This window comes from Taudactylus pleione, unplaced genomic scaffold (genome assembly GCF_031769625.1).
Source record: "Taudactylus pleione unplaced genomic scaffold, aTauple2 ptg000266l, whole genome shotgun sequence".
NCBI classification, from domain to species: domain Eukaryota; kingdom Metazoa; phylum Chordata; class Amphibia; order Anura; family Myobatrachidae; genus Taudactylus; species Taudactylus pleione.
This window is the reverse complement of record NW_028284668.1, coordinates 3,087,477-3,107,725: the sequence shown is the minus strand read 5'-3', so window position 1 is coordinate 3,107,725 and position 20,249 is coordinate 3,087,477. Positions and strand designations below refer to the sequence as shown.

Sequence of the window (20,249 nt, the reverse complement as noted above, 5' to 3'; positions counted from 1 at the left end):
ACCAGGAGTTGAAACCTCTCTTGGAGAAGAGACTAGTCCCCGGGATGCACGCCGTGACGGCTGAGGAAGCCCGCTTCCCAATGGAGAGCTCCGGGAATAAACACCGCAGAGTTGGCCAGGAGAAGACCCTTGGACTATGTCAGAATGGGTGACATTCCTAACATTGCCACCCAACTACCAGTGTTGCCTAGATGGAAGCCACTGTTGTGACACTGTCGGACTGAACCTATTCAGGTTTACCGTGACAAATGGGTTAGGCCAGAGTGAAAGTCCAAGACAGCTTAAAGTATCAACAAGGTAAGTGGCAGGGCAGAAGCGACAGACGTCCAACTGCCCCGAAATGAATGCGGACCAGACACTGTCTTTAGCAAAGAACACCCTGGACGAGATGGCCATAGCCACCCGGACAGAGACCAACTCGCCTCCGTAGAAAGTATCATCGTTCGAACAGCGATCCGATGGAAAAAACTCGATCCATCTGGAGGGGAGTCAATTATGGCAAGGCCTGGAATGGAACTGAGCACATTCCACCCTACCAAAAGGTAGACACTCTGGTAGACCGCGCATCACAAAGAGTAATGACATATGTCGACTGCGTAGATATCCGCACACTCGAAGTTGAAGAGTGGAGATCTTGTCTTACGCCAGAAAAATTCTCAGATTCTGAGAATCCAGCAGTGCTCCCAGATGAAGAAAACCCTGTGAGGGATGCAGGGAGGACTTTTCTGTGACGAGAAGAAGCCCCGGTTATCCTGACCTGGCGGTAAAGTACCTTGGTGATCCTGCTAAAAGTAGGAGACCGTCCAGAGAAAGGAGCATTCGGATACACTGAACAGGTGAACTGTCAGAAAATCCATAAAGCTGGTAAACCCCGGTGGAGTTGAGGACAGCCCCAAAAGGCAGAGCCCGAAACTTACAAGTGTTGCTGTGGCACAGCAAACCTGAACCCATGCTGATGAGAGGGCTCTGTATGTACCCGTAGGTACGTATCCTGAATACTCGGATATACCATAAAATCCCCAGGTTCCAAACATCGGATGATGGAGCATGGACGATTCCACCTGAGTCAAGGCACCGTTGGAATCTGATTCAGGGATTTGAGACAGAGTATAGGCAAAGGAGGACCAGTCGGTCACCGCCCCAAAAAGAAAGTAGAACAACCAGTCCCTCACTGAGATAGTGAGGTTGGCCGAAATAGCTCTGCTTACCACAAAGACTGTATAGCTTTCTGGGATTGTAAGGCCCTGATCAGTTCTGAAGAAGGGCCCGTGTAACAATGCCTGTGAGGAGGCTGCATGAGCAATGAGAGGCCGTTGAGAATCAGTACCTCACTCTGGAAATTCCCCAGATGTAGACCTGTCCCGTCAGGCTGAGGGTATATCCTCAGGTGTAGAAACAGGGTCGTCCGGAAGTCCAGGACTGCTCGGTACTGGATAAGGTGGCCCCCGTGGAGGCCGACAGCCTAGGAAAAAACAGGCCTTTAGGCTGACCCTGAGGAGAAAAAGACTTAACAGAGTTAGTCCGAATGTAGTGGGAGTAGCTAAAGACGGTATCTCCCCATTAGTGATACTGCCAATGATGCAACGATCTTGTCAAGGTCAGGACCAAACAAGAACTTCCCCCTGGAAGGAGTGTGCACCTCTGCTTTCCCATAACGCAGCCATAGGGTACTGCGGCGGATACAGACGCCGCCGAAACCCTGAAAGTTAGAAGACCGGCATCCCATGAGGTAATCCCACATATGACCACTGCATATTTTGTGAGCGGCAAAAAGATATTTGAACCTCAGACGTGTTGGAGGGGAAAAACGTCACAAAAGCATCACCATGCGATGGCCATGGTAGGACGGGCAACAGGCCCTGAAAACGAGTACATTGATTTCAGGCAAAGTTACCACCTACGGATCCGTAAAATTCGTCCAGGCCGGGATGGGAGGCGTATTAATGCCTGTAACCCGATGATTAACATACAAATCCATCCCAGAAGGGGATTTCCATTACTTGTGAGGACCCTCAGGGAATGGGAAACAGGAGGCCTTTGTGACTCCTCGTATCTGGGGACAGCCAGACTCCCGCTATGAGATCCACCCGCTGGGCAGAAAACGGGAGATGTATGATACTGGTGCAGGATCGACATTCTCTATATCCAGAATGAGCCTGGCTACCAGCCCCAAAGCAGGGATAATAATACTTGAGATCGGCTCCCCCCCATGTGAGAGGGAAAGAGCCGAATATACCATCCAGTTCACGGCAGAGCCACTGGTCAGTAACCACAGGGCGTATATCACGCCAATTAGTATTTCGTATAAAACGACATCCACCAGGGTGGCCGTTGTGGTAATCCCTGCAAGGGGAATGACAGACCGATGTGGTATCGGAGGTAATTCATGTACTGTGAAAAACCCCGGCAGGGAGCGATAGTCTGTGACACAGGGGTAAATTGCAAGAAATTGCGAGATACCCCGAGTTCAAAAGGGCAGTATGGTGAAGTAACTCCAAGCGAGTGATGACAATGGGGCCCGCCCGGCGATCCTCAAAGGAGAGGATCCTGAGAAATAAACCGCCCTTTAAGGGGGTCGTGCAAGGGGCCCGGCACCAGATGGTGCCGCATACGAAAACCTTTCTGAGTTAAAATCCTCCGCACTAATTCCTGCAGGCTATGACTTGCAGGATAGCAATAATGGGTGCAGTATCGTGTGCAATCTCCTGGTCAGATATATCTGACTATCTTGACGGAAATATTAAGCAGCGCCATACCGGTCCTGACTGACGCTAAGATTAGCTGCAGGAACCCATTATCAGCGTACGCAACTCACAGTTCCATCTAAAATATGGCAACGTGCAGCACGCAACAGTATGTGACAAACCTCACAGATATTAACAAATATATATATGTGAGGTCTCAGAACCACCCCAGGTACACCTGTATTAGGGCAGATAAAGAAAAGGGATAGATATACACTGACAGGTGAGAGAAAAAGCAGACAGTCAGCACTAGCATAAGTCACATACAATGCAGAAAAATATATATACATACATAAGCATGACATATAATATACTGCACAATGTCGCTACATTCAACTGCCCAGATTCAGTGTCTGGGAAGGCTATAGCGCTGTGTACACTCACCCAAAATGGCCAGGTACGCAGGGGGACTGGGCTCACTGACATCCTAAGAGTTCTGCAGCACCACAGAGAGAAAATGGCCGCTGGAGACCTCAGAAGAAGCGTGGCCCGCGGAGGAAGCAGCTCAGCGACGCCAGACTGTAGTATTGAAAGGCGCGCTGAGCTGAGGGGAGGAGCCGCTAGACAGGGAAGGCTTCCTCCCCTGGCTAGCAATTAACCCCCCGGGATGCCGGCTCCCGCTGCCGCTATAATCCCTGGTGGGCTGTGGACACGCGGGGTATGCCTCCATGGAGGGGGAGCCCGCCGCCACCGCTAGCGCCTCCGGTCTGTCCCCAGAGACCGGAGGCATAAGGCTGCATGTACACGCGGGTCACCGCAAGCGGTGACCACGCGACTTACCTGTCCCCGTCGATCCGGCAGCAGCCCAGGGATTCCTCCAGAGCCCGGCTAGTACAGACTCTAGGGGTCCCGCTGCGATCCCCAGATCTGTACTGGCGTCGCAGCGCCGGCGGGGTGTAGGAGCGGCAGCTCAGACATCCATTGGACAGTCTGATGCTGCCGCTCTGAAGAGTAGTAAAAAAAAAAAAATAATAAAATAAAACTCTTTTAAGCTTAGAGGCTGCTAAGCAGCCCCCCTGCAGTAACGGTGACCCGACTCCGGCCGGGCACCAACTTATACTGAGGTGCCTCTGGCTGGGGGGCGGGGTTATAGGGAGAGTGGACCCAAGTGCATCCTGGGAACTAAAAGCTTTAACTGCGTGGTGCCCGGATTTGGTTCCCAACCTATACCCCAAGGTCAACCCTGTGGACCCCCTATGGACCCTGAAGTAGAAACTCACAGTGTATTAGCCCCGACATCTGCGCTCCGCCCCCAGGGGAGGAGACATTTCCCTGTTCCTTCCATGGGATCGCGCCCGACAGACCAACATTTCCTGTGTTTCTACACAGGAAATGTCTGTCGGCTGGGCATACACTGCCCGATGCAGCCAACATTTTAACTCCTAAATATCGCATTGGATGGGCATGCTGGAAAATCTGGCATGCCCAACAGACCGACATTTAACCCTCGGTCGCCCACACACGCTACAATTATCGGGACGATCTGCAAATATCGGGCGAATCGCCCTAATAATTGTAGTGTGTATGGCCAGCATTAGACTGCTGATTCGCCTGTAACATCTGCAGATAAGCAGATGCTAAAAGCCAGATTTTGAACTGAGTGGACATCACACTCCGTCCATGAATCAACTTTTACAAACCAAAAAATTGGTAGGATTCCAGTGCTATATACCTGGGTCCTAGGAGGGGGAAGGGGAAAGAGAAAAAAAAAAAAGAGCCCAAATCTCCTTTCCGCAAACTCAATTGCTTACCTACGGCACCAGGTATTCCCAGGTGGTCTCCCATCCAAGTACTAACCAAGCTGAGCATCTCCAATTAACTAGGAGAGAGGGGGATGGGCAGCTCAGTCTTCACAAGTAAATGTGAAGTACAATTTAACCCCTACATACCTGCATATATAATGGTGCATACACACGGTCAGACTTGCTAGATCAATGATGAACGATTTTACCAACGATCTCATGAATGATTTCTGACCGTATATAAATTAATGAAATCATCCAAATCTGATTGCAAACAGTTTATTTCAGATATCATTATCGGACATTCGGGCACACGCATCGTTCGTCGATGCATGTCAACGATATGAAAAATTTAACGATTTTTACTATCGCTATCGTTCATATCTTCCAGAAAATCTGACCGTGTGTAGCCTCCATAAGTATGAAAGGTAACAATGCAATGTGACCACCGTCATAAATATCTAGTAAATGTGAAGCACAAAGAAAACCCCCATCCCTGTCAAAAGGGATGAGGAAAAAAAAACGAGATATGGTAAGAACTTACCTTTGTTATCTCTGTTTCTACGAAGTCCATAGGGTCCACAGGGTTGACCTTGGGGTATAGCTGGATCTGGATCCATGGGCACCACGCAGTTAAAGCTTTGCTGCTCCCAGGATGCACTTGGGTCCGTCCTCCTCTATACCCCGCCCCGGCCACAGGCACCTCAGTTGGTAAGCAGCTAAGGCCGGAGGAGGAGACGAAACAGAGAGAAGGAAGACTGGAACACACAAGAAACCATACTCACAGAAATGGGAGACAGAAAACCGGTGACCAGCCACACAGCCCATTTGAAGCCAGGTGCGTCAGGGCGGGCGCCCTGTGGACCCTATGGACTTCGTAGAAACAGAGATAACAAAGGCAAGTTCTTACCATATCTCGTTTTCTACTTCAGGGTCCATAGGGGGTCCACAGGGTTGACCTTGGGGATGTCCCAAAGCAGTTCAACTAAGGGCGGGGACGCTCCTGTGCTGAAAGGAGTACCCGGCGCCCGAAGGATGCATCCTGAGAGGCGAAGGTGTCAAACGCATAAAACCTCAAAAACGTTTGATTAGAAGACCAAGTGGCTGCCTTACACAGCTGAACAGCGGAGGCGCCACGTCTAGCAGCCCAAGAGGGACCCACAGAACGAGTGGAATGAGCCTTAACAGAGGCTGGCACAGGTAAACCCTCCTGTGCATAAGCCTCACAAATAACGGAACGAAGCCAACGGGCTAACGTTTGCTTGTTGGCAGGCCAACCCCTCTTGTGAAAACCGAAGAGGACAAACAAAGAATCCGACTTCCTAACCGAAGCAGTCCGATCCACATAGATTCTAAGTGCCCGGACTACATCTAAGGAAGCCTCACCAGCTGAAAGATCAGGCGACTGAAAAGCTGGCACAACAAGTTCCTGATTAATGTGGAACTTCGAGACCACTTTGGGCAAAAACTCAGGACGAGTGCGGAGCACCGCTCTGTCCTGATGAAAAATCAGAAAAGGAGGGCGACAGGAAAGTGCCCCCAACTCTGACACCCTCCTGGCAGAAGCAATTGCTAGGAGAAAAACGGTCTTGAACGTCAGCCACTTGAGGTCCACCGCCTCAAGAGGCTCAAAAAGATGACCCTGCAAGACCCGTAGCACCACCGCCAAGTCCCAAGGAGCCACAGGAGGCACGAAGGGAGGCTGTATCCTGAGAACACCCTGGAAAAAGGTGTGAACATCCGGTAGTGTAGCAATCCGTCGCTGAAACCACACGGACAATGCAGACACATGAACCTTCAGAGAGGCCAAGCGTAAGCCGAGGTCCAAACCTGATTGAAGGAACTCCAAGATTCTGGAAACCCGGAACACCTGAGGATCATAGTTTCTGGATTCACACCACTGAAAGTAAGTGCGCCACACCCTGTGGTAAATCCGTGCGGAGGCAGGCTTGCGTGCCCTAAGCATGGTACCAATGACTGAACTGGAGAAACCCCTAGACCTCAAGACGGCTGTCTCAAGAGCCACGCCGTCAAAGACAGCCGACCCAGATCCGGGTAAAGGCAGGGCCCTTGAGACAACAGGTCCTGACGCTGAGGAAGAAGGTACGGAGCGTCGATGGAGAGACACCTCAGATCGGAGTACCAAGGACGTCTGGGCCACGCCGGAGCAACCAGCACGAGCGTTCCGCCGTCCTGCTTGAATTTCCGCAGAACCCGAGGAAGTAAGGATATCGGAGGAAACAGATACGCCAGGTGAAACGTCCATTTCACCGACAGCGCGTCTACCAGACTGGCGCCTGCGTCTCTTGTCCTTGACCCGTAAACGGGCAACTTGTGATTGTGACGGGAGGCCATCAAGTCCAGCTCCGGCAGCCCCCACCTGTCCACGAGTAGCTGAAACACCTCTGGGTGAAGCGACCATTCCCCGGGATGCACGTCATGACGGCTGAGGAAGTCCGCCTCCCAATTGAGGACTCCGGGAATGAAGACTGCCGAGATCGCTGGAATGTGACACTCCGCCCAAGCAAGGATGCGAGACACCTCCGACATTGCGGCCCGACTTAGAGTTCCTCCTTGGTGGTTAATATACGCCACCGTGGTGGCGTTGTCGGACTGCACCTGAACCGGCCGTCCGTAAAGAGCGGGACCGGACGACTGCAAGGCCCGATAAACCGCCCGCAGTTCCAGAATGTTGATGGGAAGAAGAGCTTCTTCCGCAGACAAACTACCCTGAAGTGACAACGAGCCGGTCACTGCCCCCCAACCCCGAAGACTGGCATCCGTCGTGAGCAGGACCCAGTCCGGGTTCCAAAAGGGACGCCCCTCGACCAGATGAGCTGTCTGAAGCCACCAAGCCAAAGACTGCCGAACCTCCGGGGACAACACCAGCAACTGAGAGCGGATCCGGTGAGGTAACCCGTTCCATTCTGATAGAAACAGCCCCTGCAGAGGCCGTGAATGGAACTGGGCAAATTCCACCATGTCGAATGTTGACACCATGGAGCCCAAAACCCTCATAGCCGAATGGACCGACAGGCGGCAACTGCTCAGGCAACTGCGTATCCTCAGCTGCAGGGAGGAGACCTTCTCCGGGGTCAGGAAGATCCTTTGCTGCAGAGAATCTAGCAGGGCTCCCAAATGAACCATCCGCTGAGATGGAATCAGGGAGGACTTTTTCCAATTTATCAGCCACCCACGCGCTTGCAGGCAAGCGACCGTCAAGTGGAGATGATGAAGCAGTACCTCCGGGGAACTCGCCAGCAACAGGAGGTCGTCCAGATACGGTAGTAGCCGTACATTCTGGTTCCGAAGATGTGAGGCCATGACCGCCATAATCTTCGTGAACACCCTCGGTGCCGTGGAGAGACCAAAGGGTAGCGCCCGGAACTGGTAATGGTGTTGAAGGATAGCGAACCTCAGATACCGCTGGTGCGAAGGTGCTATCGGAACATGGAGGTAGGCGTCCTGGATATCCAGGGACACCATGTAATCCCCCGGTTCCATCGCCAGAATGATGGAATGTAACGTTTCCATCCTGAACTTGGGAACTCTGAGGAATTTGTTCAGAGACTTCAAGTTGAGGATTGGGCGATGAGAACCATTGGGTTTCCGCACCAGAAAGAGAAGAATAGAACCCCGTCCCTCGTTGTAATTGAGGAACGGGAACAATGACCCCTGCTGTCAGCAAGGACTCTATAGCTTCCTGAATCTGTAAAGACTTGGTCGTATCCTGAGAAGGACTCGTGCAGAAAAACTGGTGGGGCGGTCTGTGCCGAAAAGACAGGGCGTACCCCTGGGAGACCACTTCTCGAACCCAGGCATCCGTGGTGGTATTGTGCCAGCACTGGGCAAATAGAAGTTGGCCTCCCACTCTGGGGTCCCCCAGAGGGAGGCCCGTCCCATCAGGCAGAAGGTTTATCTTCCTGCTTGGAAGAAGGGCGCCTGGCACTCCACGGCTGCTTCTTGGGCTTAGAAGCGGCCTTGGTCGTCGACTGCCTCGGGAAGGACTGACCTTTGGCCTTGCCCTGAACCCGAAAGGACCGAAAAGCAGAGCTCCGTACCTTGGTAGGAGCAGAAGCCGAAGGGAGGAAGGCTGATTTAGACTTAGCCAGAGTGTCCACAATTTTGTCCAAGTCTGGACCAAAAAGCAACTCCCCATTAAAAGGTAAGGCCTCCAGTCCCTTTTTGGAGTCAGCGTCAGCTCTCCAAGACCTCAGCCACAAGGACCGACGCGCCGACACAGCTGCAGCCGACACCCGAGAGGTTAGCAGGCTTGCGTCTAACGAGGCTTCCCCAATGTAGGAAGCTGCATCCCTCATTTGACCTATCAACGCTCTCTGGATCTCCGGAGCATCTTCCGGAAAGGTATCCTCCAAAGCATTGGCCCAGCTCTCGATGGCCTTAGCCACCCAAGAGATGGCCATGGACGGACGGGCCACCGCCCCCGAGAGAGAGTAAATAGACTTCAAACAAGTCTCCACCTTCCTGTCCGTGGGATCCTTCAGGGAGGAGTTCGACGGCAAAGGCAGCGTAGCGCTTTTAATTAAGCGGGTAACGTGGGAATCCACCGCTGGAGGAGTTTCCCACTTCCTGCAATGAGCCTCCGGAAACTGATAGTTCGAAGCCAACCGCTTCTGCGGTTGGAACCTCTTGCTGGGCAACTGCCAGGCCCCTGCCATATGATCCGTCAATTGATCGGACAGGGGAAAAACCGTCAAAGCTACCTTGGCCTTTTTAAAATTTGGGTATTTTGACCTGGGGGCGGGCACATCCTCCTCAATGTGAAGGATGGCCCGCACCGCCCTAACCAATGCCGGCACATTAATGGAAGACTTAGCCTCCATCTCCTGGGCCCCGGCATCCGAGTCAGAGTCTTCATGGATCTCCCCGTCATCCGAAGACACGTCCGTGTCCGTGAACTGAGCCGCCAGTGAAGCCGGAACGGAACGCTTGGACGCCCGTGGGGGCAAATCACTGTGCAACATATGTTGAAAAGCCGATGACGAAGCCGCCAGACTCTGAACAGAGCTGGAGAGGACGTCCACCCAAGGCGGGGGTACTGCCTGAGGATACCCCTGAAAAGGTACCATCGACTGCTGCGGCACCGTGGGGGTTTGCACGTATACCGGCAAACCCGCATAAGGACCCACAGTCTGAGACCCGGGAGGAGACTGCACCAGACGAGTCACACCCGGGGAACGGGGCATGGTAGGCTGGGGCAACGCCCTAGAAGGGGCCGCAGTCGGGACCGCAAGTCAGTCCGCGATTGACGCCAGAACTTGCGTAAACATTGCCCACGGAGGATCCTGCGCCACCGGGGGTTTAGAGGGTCCAGGTACCAACTGGCACCGCCCGCACAGACCATCCTCAGACAATTCTGCCCCGTCAACCCCTGCCGAACAGCGTCGGCAGGAAAACAACACAGGAGCCTCGGAGCGCTCATTCCCCTCATCAGACATGACACAAACTTTTTTGCAAAAAAAGTGTCTCACCGAAACGAGGTAAGGCGTATAACACCCACGCACTCCCAAGTATGCAACCCAAACAGCCCACAATATGGTACTGAGGAGCACACCGCAGTATGTGACGGACCTCACAAATACGTAGATTTATATAAGTGAGGTACACAGAAAGAACACCCCTCCCCCACGCACCTGCGGGCCGTAGGAGAAGGAACAGGGATAGGTAAAAAGCTGACAGTAAGTAGAAAATAAGCACAGACAGCAGCACTAGCAAAAGTCACATACCATGCAGAGAAGTTATACTCACTGCACCTTCCGCTACAATCAACCTCCCAGATTCAGTGTCTGGGAGGGCTATAGCGCTGCGAACACTGTCCTTTGCAGGGGGAGAGGTACACAGGGGGACTGGTCCACTGGAAGCCTGCCTGGGAACTCTGCGATGCTACCTGAGGAAGATGGCCGCCGGAGAGCTCTGAGGAGGAGTGGCCAGGAGATAACAGCCCAGCGACGCCAGCACACATGAGATAAGGCGCGCTGGGCTGAGGGGAGGAGCGCTGAAGCAGGGAAGGCTGCCTCCCCTGCTAGTACTAAACCCCCGGGGAAGCCGGTTCCCCGCCGGTACTTACACCCCGGGGGCCAGCGGACACGCGGGGTATGCCTGAAGAGGGGGAGCCCGCCGTCGCTACTAGCGCCGCCGGTCTGTCCCCAGAGACCGGCGGCATTAAGACTGCATTTTCCCCGCGTGCAGCGCGGCTTACCTGGCCCCTTCAGTCCGGCAGCAGTCCTTGGGTGGTCCCGAAGCCACGCTAGCACTGACTCCGAGGTCTCGGAGCTAGCACTGACTCCGGGGCTGTTGGAGCGGCAGCATAGACGTCCAGAGGGACAGTCTGATGCTGCCGCTCTGAAGACAGTAAAAATAAAATAATAAAATCTTCTTTTTTTTTTTTTTTAAAATAAAGAATAAAGCTTAGGGGCTGCTTAGGGTGACCCGACTCCGGCCGGGCACCAACTAAAACTGAGGTGCCTGTGGCCGGGGCGGGGTATAGAGGAGGACGGACCCAAGTGCATCCTGGGAGCAGCAAAGCTTTAACTGCGTGGTGCCCATGGATCCAGATCCAGCTATACCCCAAGATCAACCCTGTGGACCCCCTATGGACCCTGAAGTAGAAAAACCTGATAGAAATAACTGACAGTTTGAAAAAGGCAGTATAACAAACAGCAGCGCTAGCACAAAGTCACATACAATGCAGATACGACCTTTAGTTGCAATGGGCTCTGAATCAACTACTCAAAACCCTAACAGAGTTGATTGATAGGATATACAGCCCTTGGGGGGAGAGGTATTAGAGGGAGATCCCAACACCTCCCGAGACCAAACCGCTTTCACAGAGCACTGAAATGTGGTCAGTGAGCGTCTCCAGAGGTGGGTAGAGCGACCCAAGTGCGCAAAACTTCCATAGCTCGGCATCTGAGTCGGGGGAGGAGCTGCTAGGGTAAGAGTTCACCTCCCCTATGCTGCACAACCAACCGGGAACGCTGGCCTCCCAGCAACAGAAAGCGTCTGAAGCTCGCCTCCGGCATCTAGCGATATGGCCCGGTTGTCTAGTTTGGGAGCGAACAGAACCGGGGCCTCACCGCAGCAGCTTCCAATGCATCTCCCGAGCTGGAAGGACTGCCTCGCTCTTACCGGACTTCCCTGTGTCCTCCGGCTGCAGCCCAGGTCGCGGCATCACGGCTAGCAAGCTCTGCCATGACCCTGCCGAAATCACCAGACCACACAGGTTGCTGGCGTTGTGGCGCCGGCAGGGGTAGATTGAGTCGCAGCACAGGCGCCTTATGAGATGCCCTGCTGCTACACTCATATATACACACACATAGATAGATAGATATATATATATCTATCTATCTAGGACTGCCTAAACAGACCTGCCTTTTATAATGGTGAGTCTCCTGCTGCACCAAACAAAAAAACTGAGGACCTGTGGGCGGTGGCGGGGTACATATAGAAGACCACCCAGTGCATCCTGGGATCAGAAAGTGCTGACTGGTTTGGTGCCTGGTTTCCTTTAAACCACATACCCCCAAGGCAGTTCCTGAGGACCACTATGGATCCTGAATAAAGGAATTTATGCAAAATGTATTTTATTTACTGAGAAAATAATAAGACAGGTCATGCTTTAAAAGACTGTATACAGGAATTGCTAATAGTTTGCCATGTTACTTTGTGATGTGAGAGTTAAGCTGGCCACACATCTAAAGATGATCTGTCAACCAGCCAACTAGTTGATTGGTTGGAATGAAAGTCTGGTAATGTATGGGAGTAAGTGATGATCAGCAATTTGCTTTTAAATGCCAGAAAGCATATGAAAATGGTCGTTCTGACAAGTTTGTTAAATGATTGATCTAAACAATTTGTTCAAACAACAGTTTGTCCATTTTCCAGTGTTTGGGAGCAAATTGCTGATTGTCATTTGGTTGGAATGAAAATCTGGTAAGCTATGAAAGCAATCAACTAGTTGGCTGGTTGGGCAGATAATAATTAGATGAGTGGCCAGCTTTACCATGGAATGAAGCATAGGCAGTAAAGAATAAAAAAAAAATAAAAAAAAAATATGGAGGTTCTGTGGAAGCAGGAGGGTTTAGAGAGGGGCAGAGTTAGTTTGGTTAACACTTTAGTGCACTACTCCTGTGCCAGTACCTCTAACTCAGTCAGCCCCGCAGTGTCCGCCAGATCGGACAACAGGTTCCTGAACAGGAAACTCCAGATGGGCATACTGCGGATTTTGTCGGAACCTGTGTCAGTCTTTTACTTAGACCAAACTTATCATTTGTCCATCACGACAAGCAGAAAAAACTGTCCCCTCAGCTTTTCAGGAGGACAAAACAATGGAAGAGGAACAGATATGTTAAAAAAAGAAAAAAAGCAAGCTGTAGCCAGTATAGATCCAGAAAACTTCCTCTACAACAAAATTAGATTTGAGTGACATTTTCTGTCAGCCATTTAAAAAAAAAAAAAAGTTTCAAAAGGGGAATAGTAGCCATCTTGGAAAGCATAGCAATAGGTGTGTAAACTTTAGAAGAGACTCCCACTTTTTACTATGTTCTACCGAAAAAGGGTAACCAGCTATATGTCTACTAAAAATACATAAGCTAAATGGGAAGAGCAAAAACCACTATTTTTGCTTGAGGAGTTCTCAACACACGTTTGTTTTCCAGTTCTCTGGCCACACAAATCTCACTAAATATTCAATTCCCCAAGACTGGATAGAGGGCAATCTAAAATTTCACAGTAGGTAGAAATGCAGCTATGTGCCACATCCCAGGAGGATACCACATGCTACCGTTTTTTATAGGAACCCTACTTATCCTGTGCTGCAGCAAACAAATACCATTAGCCACTATAAAATGTTGATGGGGTGATGTGAAAATCAAAGACCAATGGATTCTGCAGATCAGTCCAAAGGGTCAGGGGCTAAGGAGAGGGACACATGATAATACAGCTTTAAGCATCACCTCAAACTTTTTTGGCATAGTAGCCGTCTGATCATATCAAAGCTCATTGATTTCGAATACAACATTGAGTGACAGCAGATGCAGCATGGACAGGGAAACAATACATCTTCTCTCTTCAGTAGACACTAGCACTTGACCAGATGGAGCAAATATCTAATGCTCCATAGGAGCAGGTCTTCCCTGAAGTTTTTTTTTTTTTTTTTTTTAAACTTGTACCTTCCAAGTCAGATATCATAGTTTCATGCTTGTTTTTGAGTTTAGCTAGGCTCTTTGACTTTTCTTCTTCCTCTGCTAAGTTGGTGGTAAATTCTGCAATTCGATCTTCAAGTAGTTTCTTTTCCTACAAAACAGGCCAAGGAAGAATTGTTCCAGTAAATTTGTTAAGCAGCCACATTCACATGGCCAAAGTTTAATCATGCAATACAGCAAAATAATTTACATAAATTGGTGTACCACTGCTCATTCTCACCTTACTCAGCTTGCTGGCCTGATCATCCAAAACAATTACATCTTCTTCCATCTTTTTCACTTTTGCTTCAATTGTGACTTTTTCCAGTTGAAGCTTCTGCCTGGCTGCTTCTTCCTCCTCTAGTTGTTCCTCTAACTCCTATACAAGAGTTGAAACATAGAAAATTAAATAGATGCATTTGGTCATGTGCTCACTGTACTAGACTATGACCCTGTAGATAGAAACCATTGTATTTTATCACCGACATCTTGATATATGGACATTAGAATACATTAGTTGTAATAAGTTAGTGAAAAATTCAAACACAAGAAAGGCCTTTAACAAAATTTTAGTGTATTTTAGAAGCTGGACAGAGACTTGCTCACTAGAAATGTTAATGTGACCATTCAATAGGTAAGTAGTATGAAACAAACACATACATACAAATTGTGATTGTAGAGTTACTTGTTATACCAGTTTGCAGGTGGCTGGCTTAACCAAGGGGCCCCATGCAGCCATAGTCAGTGACCACTAGTTGTGTAAAACCTCAAAAGCCTGTTTGGAGAGCTAAAACAAAAATATGGATAAGTTTGTTTAACATACCCCAATGTTCTGCTGCATTTTTTTCTTCTCTGTTTGCAAAAGCTGGCATCGCTCCTCTTCCTCTTCCACCCGAGACTCCAAATCGTGTAATATTTCTTCCAATTCCTGCTTTTTGGCTGCTAAACGAGCTCTCATTTCCTCTGCCTCCGCACAGAGTTCAGTCTCTGCTTGCAATTGTTCCTGCAGTTGCATTTTCTCTTGCTGCAGCTAATCCCCCCATAAAATAAGTAACTGTTAATAGGTCATACATACATCAACTATGAGATTGTAAATCGCATTGAAGCCTGCAACTGTATTCAGCCAAATATAAGAAACTTGACTACTCCTTACACCGAAACATCCAAATTTGACACTGAATATTCTCAGAAGCAATTGCCAAAAACATTTAGCAAGTTGGTCCAGCAATATCTAGATCACTGTTCACTTAAGATGCAACACAAGTCAGAAATGCACTTAAGCCAGCAGTGAAGTGAGCTTAGGAAAAGGTCTTACATTTCTTCTGTGGAAAAAGTGCAGTCTAAATTGTTTCTTAGCTACAGCTCGAGTTACATAATACAAATCCTGCAGGACAGTGTCGAAACTATAGGACCAAATGTATTGTACACCCGTATTCTAACGTATAACATTACCTGAATCTGTATATGTTCCATTTCTGAAAGTTTATGTTCAGAGAAAGTTTGAAGTTCTTTCACTTTTTGAAGTTCAACTTCCTTTGCATGCAGTTCTTCATCAAATCTGTTTGCTTGTAGCAGTGGCTTAACCTAAAGAGAGAAGAAAAAATAATAAATATATAAATATATATATATATATATATAGTTTCTTAAAAAGAACATGGTGGACTTCCGCTCATCTGTCACCTTATTAAGAGGAAATTGTATATTTGCACTTAGAAATTTAAAAAAAAAAAAACGTCTGAAGTTTTAAGGGTGGTGGGGGGCGGCAGAAGAGTTGTGAGTTGAGGCTCCCCTACTTTTTACAATCAGGCCAGCAAGAATAGAAAGAGAAAGTAGACAAATAATCCTGGGTGGGATGGGTTGGTCCTTCTACATGCACGCAGGAGAATTTTGTATTTAGGTGATATGGTGCATACACACATCAGATTTTTCCTTCAGATATGAACGATAACGATTTAAAAATCGTTCAGTCGTTCATATCTGAAGGAAAATCGTTCATATCTGACATGCCTGAACGATGGACGATCAACGATGCGCGTTCCCGTTTGTCAGATAACGATATCTGACATCTGATGGGTTTGCAGTCAGACTTGGACGATTCCATTCATTTTAATGCAGTCAAAAATCGTTCAAAACTTTGGTAAAATCATTCAAATCGTTTAATCTGACAAATCTGACCGTGTGTACGCTCCAATACTCAAGTCTGACTACCCTACTTTCAAATTTCTTCCCCAGCCACTTGAAAGGACACCCTGTACACACCTTTGAACATTTGGTAACAGACAAACAAACTTAACACCCGGACCAAACATCACAACGCCAACCTAACAGCAGGGGAACTCAGCGCACTCAACGACCTCAAGACTGACAAAAACCTCAAACCAGCAGACAAGGGAGGGGGGGTTAGTGCTCTTAGACAAAACAGACTACATCACAGAATCCCTACACATACAAGACAAAGATACATACGAAACTCTCATAACAGATCCCACACAGAAATTCAACCAAACACTCAAACACATACTACAAAGTGGATTAGACAAAGGCATCCTGACTAAACACGAATACAACTTCATATACAACACCAATCCCATCATACCAGTGATCTATTATCTCCCGAAAATACACAAAAACCATCACCTATCCACCAGGCAGACCCATCATCTCCGGCATCAACTCCATATCAAACAACCTGTCACAATACATCGATCATTACCTCCAACCATACGTCAAACGCCAACGATCACATCTCAAAGACTACAGATAAACTCAAAATCCTCAGCAACATCACATGGGGTGAGGACCACTGGTTGGTAACTAGTGACGTCACATCACTCTACAGTCATCAATCATGAACAGGGACTTGACAGCATCAACGAACACCTCAAGCATGACGACTCGCAAATTATCTTTCATACTACAAGGCATTTACTAAATCCTCACACTACTTCTGGTTCAATAGGGACTTTTTCCTACAGAGGACCGGCACCGCAATGGGGACCAAGTTCACGCCCAGCTATGCCAACCTGTTCATGAGCAGCTGGGAGGGCTCCCACATATGGACGGGCCATGGCTGGGATGTGAACTTGGTCCTCTGGACGAGATATATTGACGTTGTCATCTGTATCTGGAAAGGTCCCCTTCAAACACTACTTTACTTCACCAACTACATCAACAACAGAAATCTTCAGTTCACATCACAAGACAGCCAAACCTCAGTTAACTTCCTCGACTTGGAAATATTCATCGACAACCAACAGATACGCACCAGAACCAGAAAACCCGTGGACGTCAACAGCTACATTCTATCCACCAGTGGTCATCACCCCACGTGGCTCGACAACATCCCCACAGGACAGTTTAAACGCATTAGACGCAACTGCACGAGACTCACAGACTACAAGAAACAAGCCAACACCCTCAAAAAACAATTCATAGGCAAAAGCATACAAACTGGAAAAGTTAGAACTCACCCTCACACAGATAGGACAAGACAGAAAACCGCTCCTAGACTACAAACGACCACAAGAGACACACAACAGCATTCCATTCATCACCCAGACAAATAGTATAAAACGTATCTTCAACAAACATTGTCACTTACTACTACAAGACGAACAACTCACTGACATTCTGCCCACCAGACCCAAAGTCATCTACAAGAAGGCTCCCAGCATACACAACAAACTGGTACGCAACCACATCCCACCACCGCAACAAACAGAGCACCCTAGACAACTCGAAACTCTCAGGTTTTTTCCACTGCAGAACCTGCACCACCTTGAAATATCGAAGTACCACACCCACCACATCACAAACAGGAGAAACATACAAAATAAAGGAACACATCATATGCAACACCACCCACGTCATCTACCTCATACAATCCCCCTGCAACCAACAGTACATTGGAAGGACTATCACACCAGTCAAAATCAGGATCACAGAACACCTCAGAAACATCAAACAGACAGATAACCACAGCATACCCATACACTTCAAAGACCACCAGAGCAACACCCTAGGCATCAGATACAAAGAAACACTGGAGGGGTGGCAAACATATCAAAATCCTCAACAAAGAGGAACTCTGGTGGATCTTTACACTCAAAACACTGACACCTAAAGGACTCAACTTTGACTAGGAAGTAAAATCAGTCATAACCAAATAAACTCACCCAAAACAGCCCAGACGCAGTCAAAACCACGTACCACCACCCCCTCATCCACACATACCTCCACCCCTCCCGCACCACACCAAACCGTCCCTATTAAAAACTGACCCAGCACCCGACCCATCCGGGGTGCCTCTTCCTCCCCCCCTGCGACACCACACACACCCGGACCACCACCACACACCTCTACCTCCCCCCCAGGACACTCATACCATTCCTGTAACAACCCCCCCTCTTGCTACCCTACGCAAACCCACCAACACCGCATCTACAATGATCTGACAGCCAGCAAAGATAACCCTCACTTACTGGAGGCCAATCCTGGTATCACAAGATCATGACTTTGATGAAGTTGGAGACTAATAAGTTGGATGGAAATCTATCAGCGAGATCTATGATGGTTCAAGTCGTACCCTGTGTATGCACCATTACTTCAGCTACATAATGGAGTATGAAGAAAGATGACCTACCAGACAGAGCCCCAGCTCCCAAAGTAAGCAACCGATGAGGCAACAGTAAGAACCTTCCAAGTGATAAACCTCAACTCTAAAGGCAGGTATCCACTACTAGATTAAACAGAGCGATTGAACGATAACTACATAGTTCTCATTCAATCGTTTGTTAATCAGGCAGTTTAAGGTCGAAAACGACAAGCGATGCACGCTCCCGCTGGTCTTTTTTGACATCTATCATCGCCCAAACATGCTGGTCAATCTGCCGATAACAGAATGGCCATGTTCGGGGATGAGGGAGGGTGCCTACACTGAACGACTGCTCATTCAGTGTAGGTGCAGCACAGACACTGAAACTACTGCACGATTATAATGTCGTAATCATTCAATCGTTTAACAGCCTGCTAATGGATACGCACCTTAAGTAGTAATGGGGGTTGTGTAAGGCAGTCAATCACAGTGGGTGCCCACAGGAATTCTACGGAAAACATATGGAGGCTAGAACTCTATTCCGCAAAAAATATAAAACAGATCTGCTCATCAGACATGAACAATTAGGATCCCCTTTCAAACTTGCCTGCAAAAAAAGCCCCCAGCCCAGCCCGACCCGCTGTAGCATGCAGAAAATGGTCGTTCAGTGTGTATGAACGTCCATCTGCAGATATATTGCTATAGTGGTGGTTTTATTTGGTCAAGGGTTGGAGAAAATAATTTGCTGGATGATGGGCAAGAAGAGTATATTCATGCCTGTAAAGATGCATATTGCACAGTGCTAATTTTCCCTAGTTTGCTCTATGGTAATGGAAAGGCTAGGTGTTGAAAGCAGTTCACTGCTACTGGTGGAAAAACAAGTTTGATTAGTGTACACAGACTTCCAAGCACTCAGACTTATAGCCTGTATAATGCGCTATGTACCCACCCGGTTTCAGCTGTGGTGGGAGCCTTTCTGCTGCTGTGATGGTTGTTACGGATTGGGGATGATTGCTGAAGAAAGCAATTTTGAACCTAGCGCTGCTTTAAATCTGTGTTCTAGCAGATTGGTTTAAGATTGAACAGTGGTATTGAACAGGATGAGTTCTTGGACACACAGATGCTTACTTGTATGTTTTTCACTCTGCCACCTAATGCTGGGTACACACTGGCCAATATATTAGCTGATCAATTGATCGGCCAATATATCGTGCCCCCGTCGGCCAGTGTGTACAGACTGTCTGAATGACGTCGTTCAGACATGTCGCATTGGCTGTGCTGCTCAGCTGATGAACAGATATGTCGATCGCCCATACACAGGGGTACCGAGCGGGTACTAATTACACGGCTGTGGCACCACTCCCCATCCCTCTTAGGTCACAGCAGCCCAGCACAGGCTGCTTTGTGCTGGGCTGCACTGGAAGACTGTCAGTGTCTTCTAAAGCAGCAGCCGGAGAGTCTCCTATGCCAAGGGGGGGGGGGGGGGGGGGGGGAGGACGACGACGATCCCCCCCAATGGCTGTGCGCCGTGCTGAGGGTCACACAGTGCCCCCCTCCCCAGCGCGCCGCAACTGTTTATTTTCTTTTGAAGGGGGCGTGCCTGCTTAACTTTCTCTCCCGGAATGGCCCGGGGTTTCCCATACACTAGTATCACAGATATCTCCTGCTTACCTTCCTCTTCTGGAATAACCCGATATCCCCATACACTAGTATCACAGATATCTTCCAGCTCTTGACCAAATAAAACCTGAAAAAAATTTAATTAAATACCCTAGTCTTAGACACTGCATCTGCTTCCCAAACTTGTTTGAACTAGTGGGTCCAGTGAGCAGAGACCACCGAAACTTCAATTCTAGCACCAATGATCCAAGCACTCTGGGATGTGTTCTAGTAAGGTAACCAAGACCCAGGCATCCCTTACTGTAAACAGTCTAATAGTTGCACCAGCTTTTCAGCTTCATGGACC

At 48.8% G+C, this 20,249-nt stretch overlaps 1 protein-coding gene across 1 annotated transcript in view; it reads right to left on the bottom strand.

The window, feature by feature from the left end:
- The window catches only part of MYH9 (myosin heavy chain 9), a 386,037-nt gene that overhangs the window by 159,664 nt on the left and 206,124 nt on the right, over positions 1-20,249 (bottom strand). The window contains exons 21-24 of the mRNA XM_088481216.1: positions 15,142-15,273; positions 14,513-14,719; positions 13,931-14,068; positions 13,678-13,801 (exon numbers count right to left, since the gene is read on the bottom strand). Coding sequence (XP_088337342.1) covers positions 13,678-13,801; positions 13,931-14,068; positions 14,513-14,719; positions 15,142-15,273 — 601 coding nt within the window. The remainder of the gene's footprint in view (positions 1-13,677; positions 13,802-13,930; positions 14,069-14,512; positions 14,720-15,141; positions 15,274-20,249) is intronic.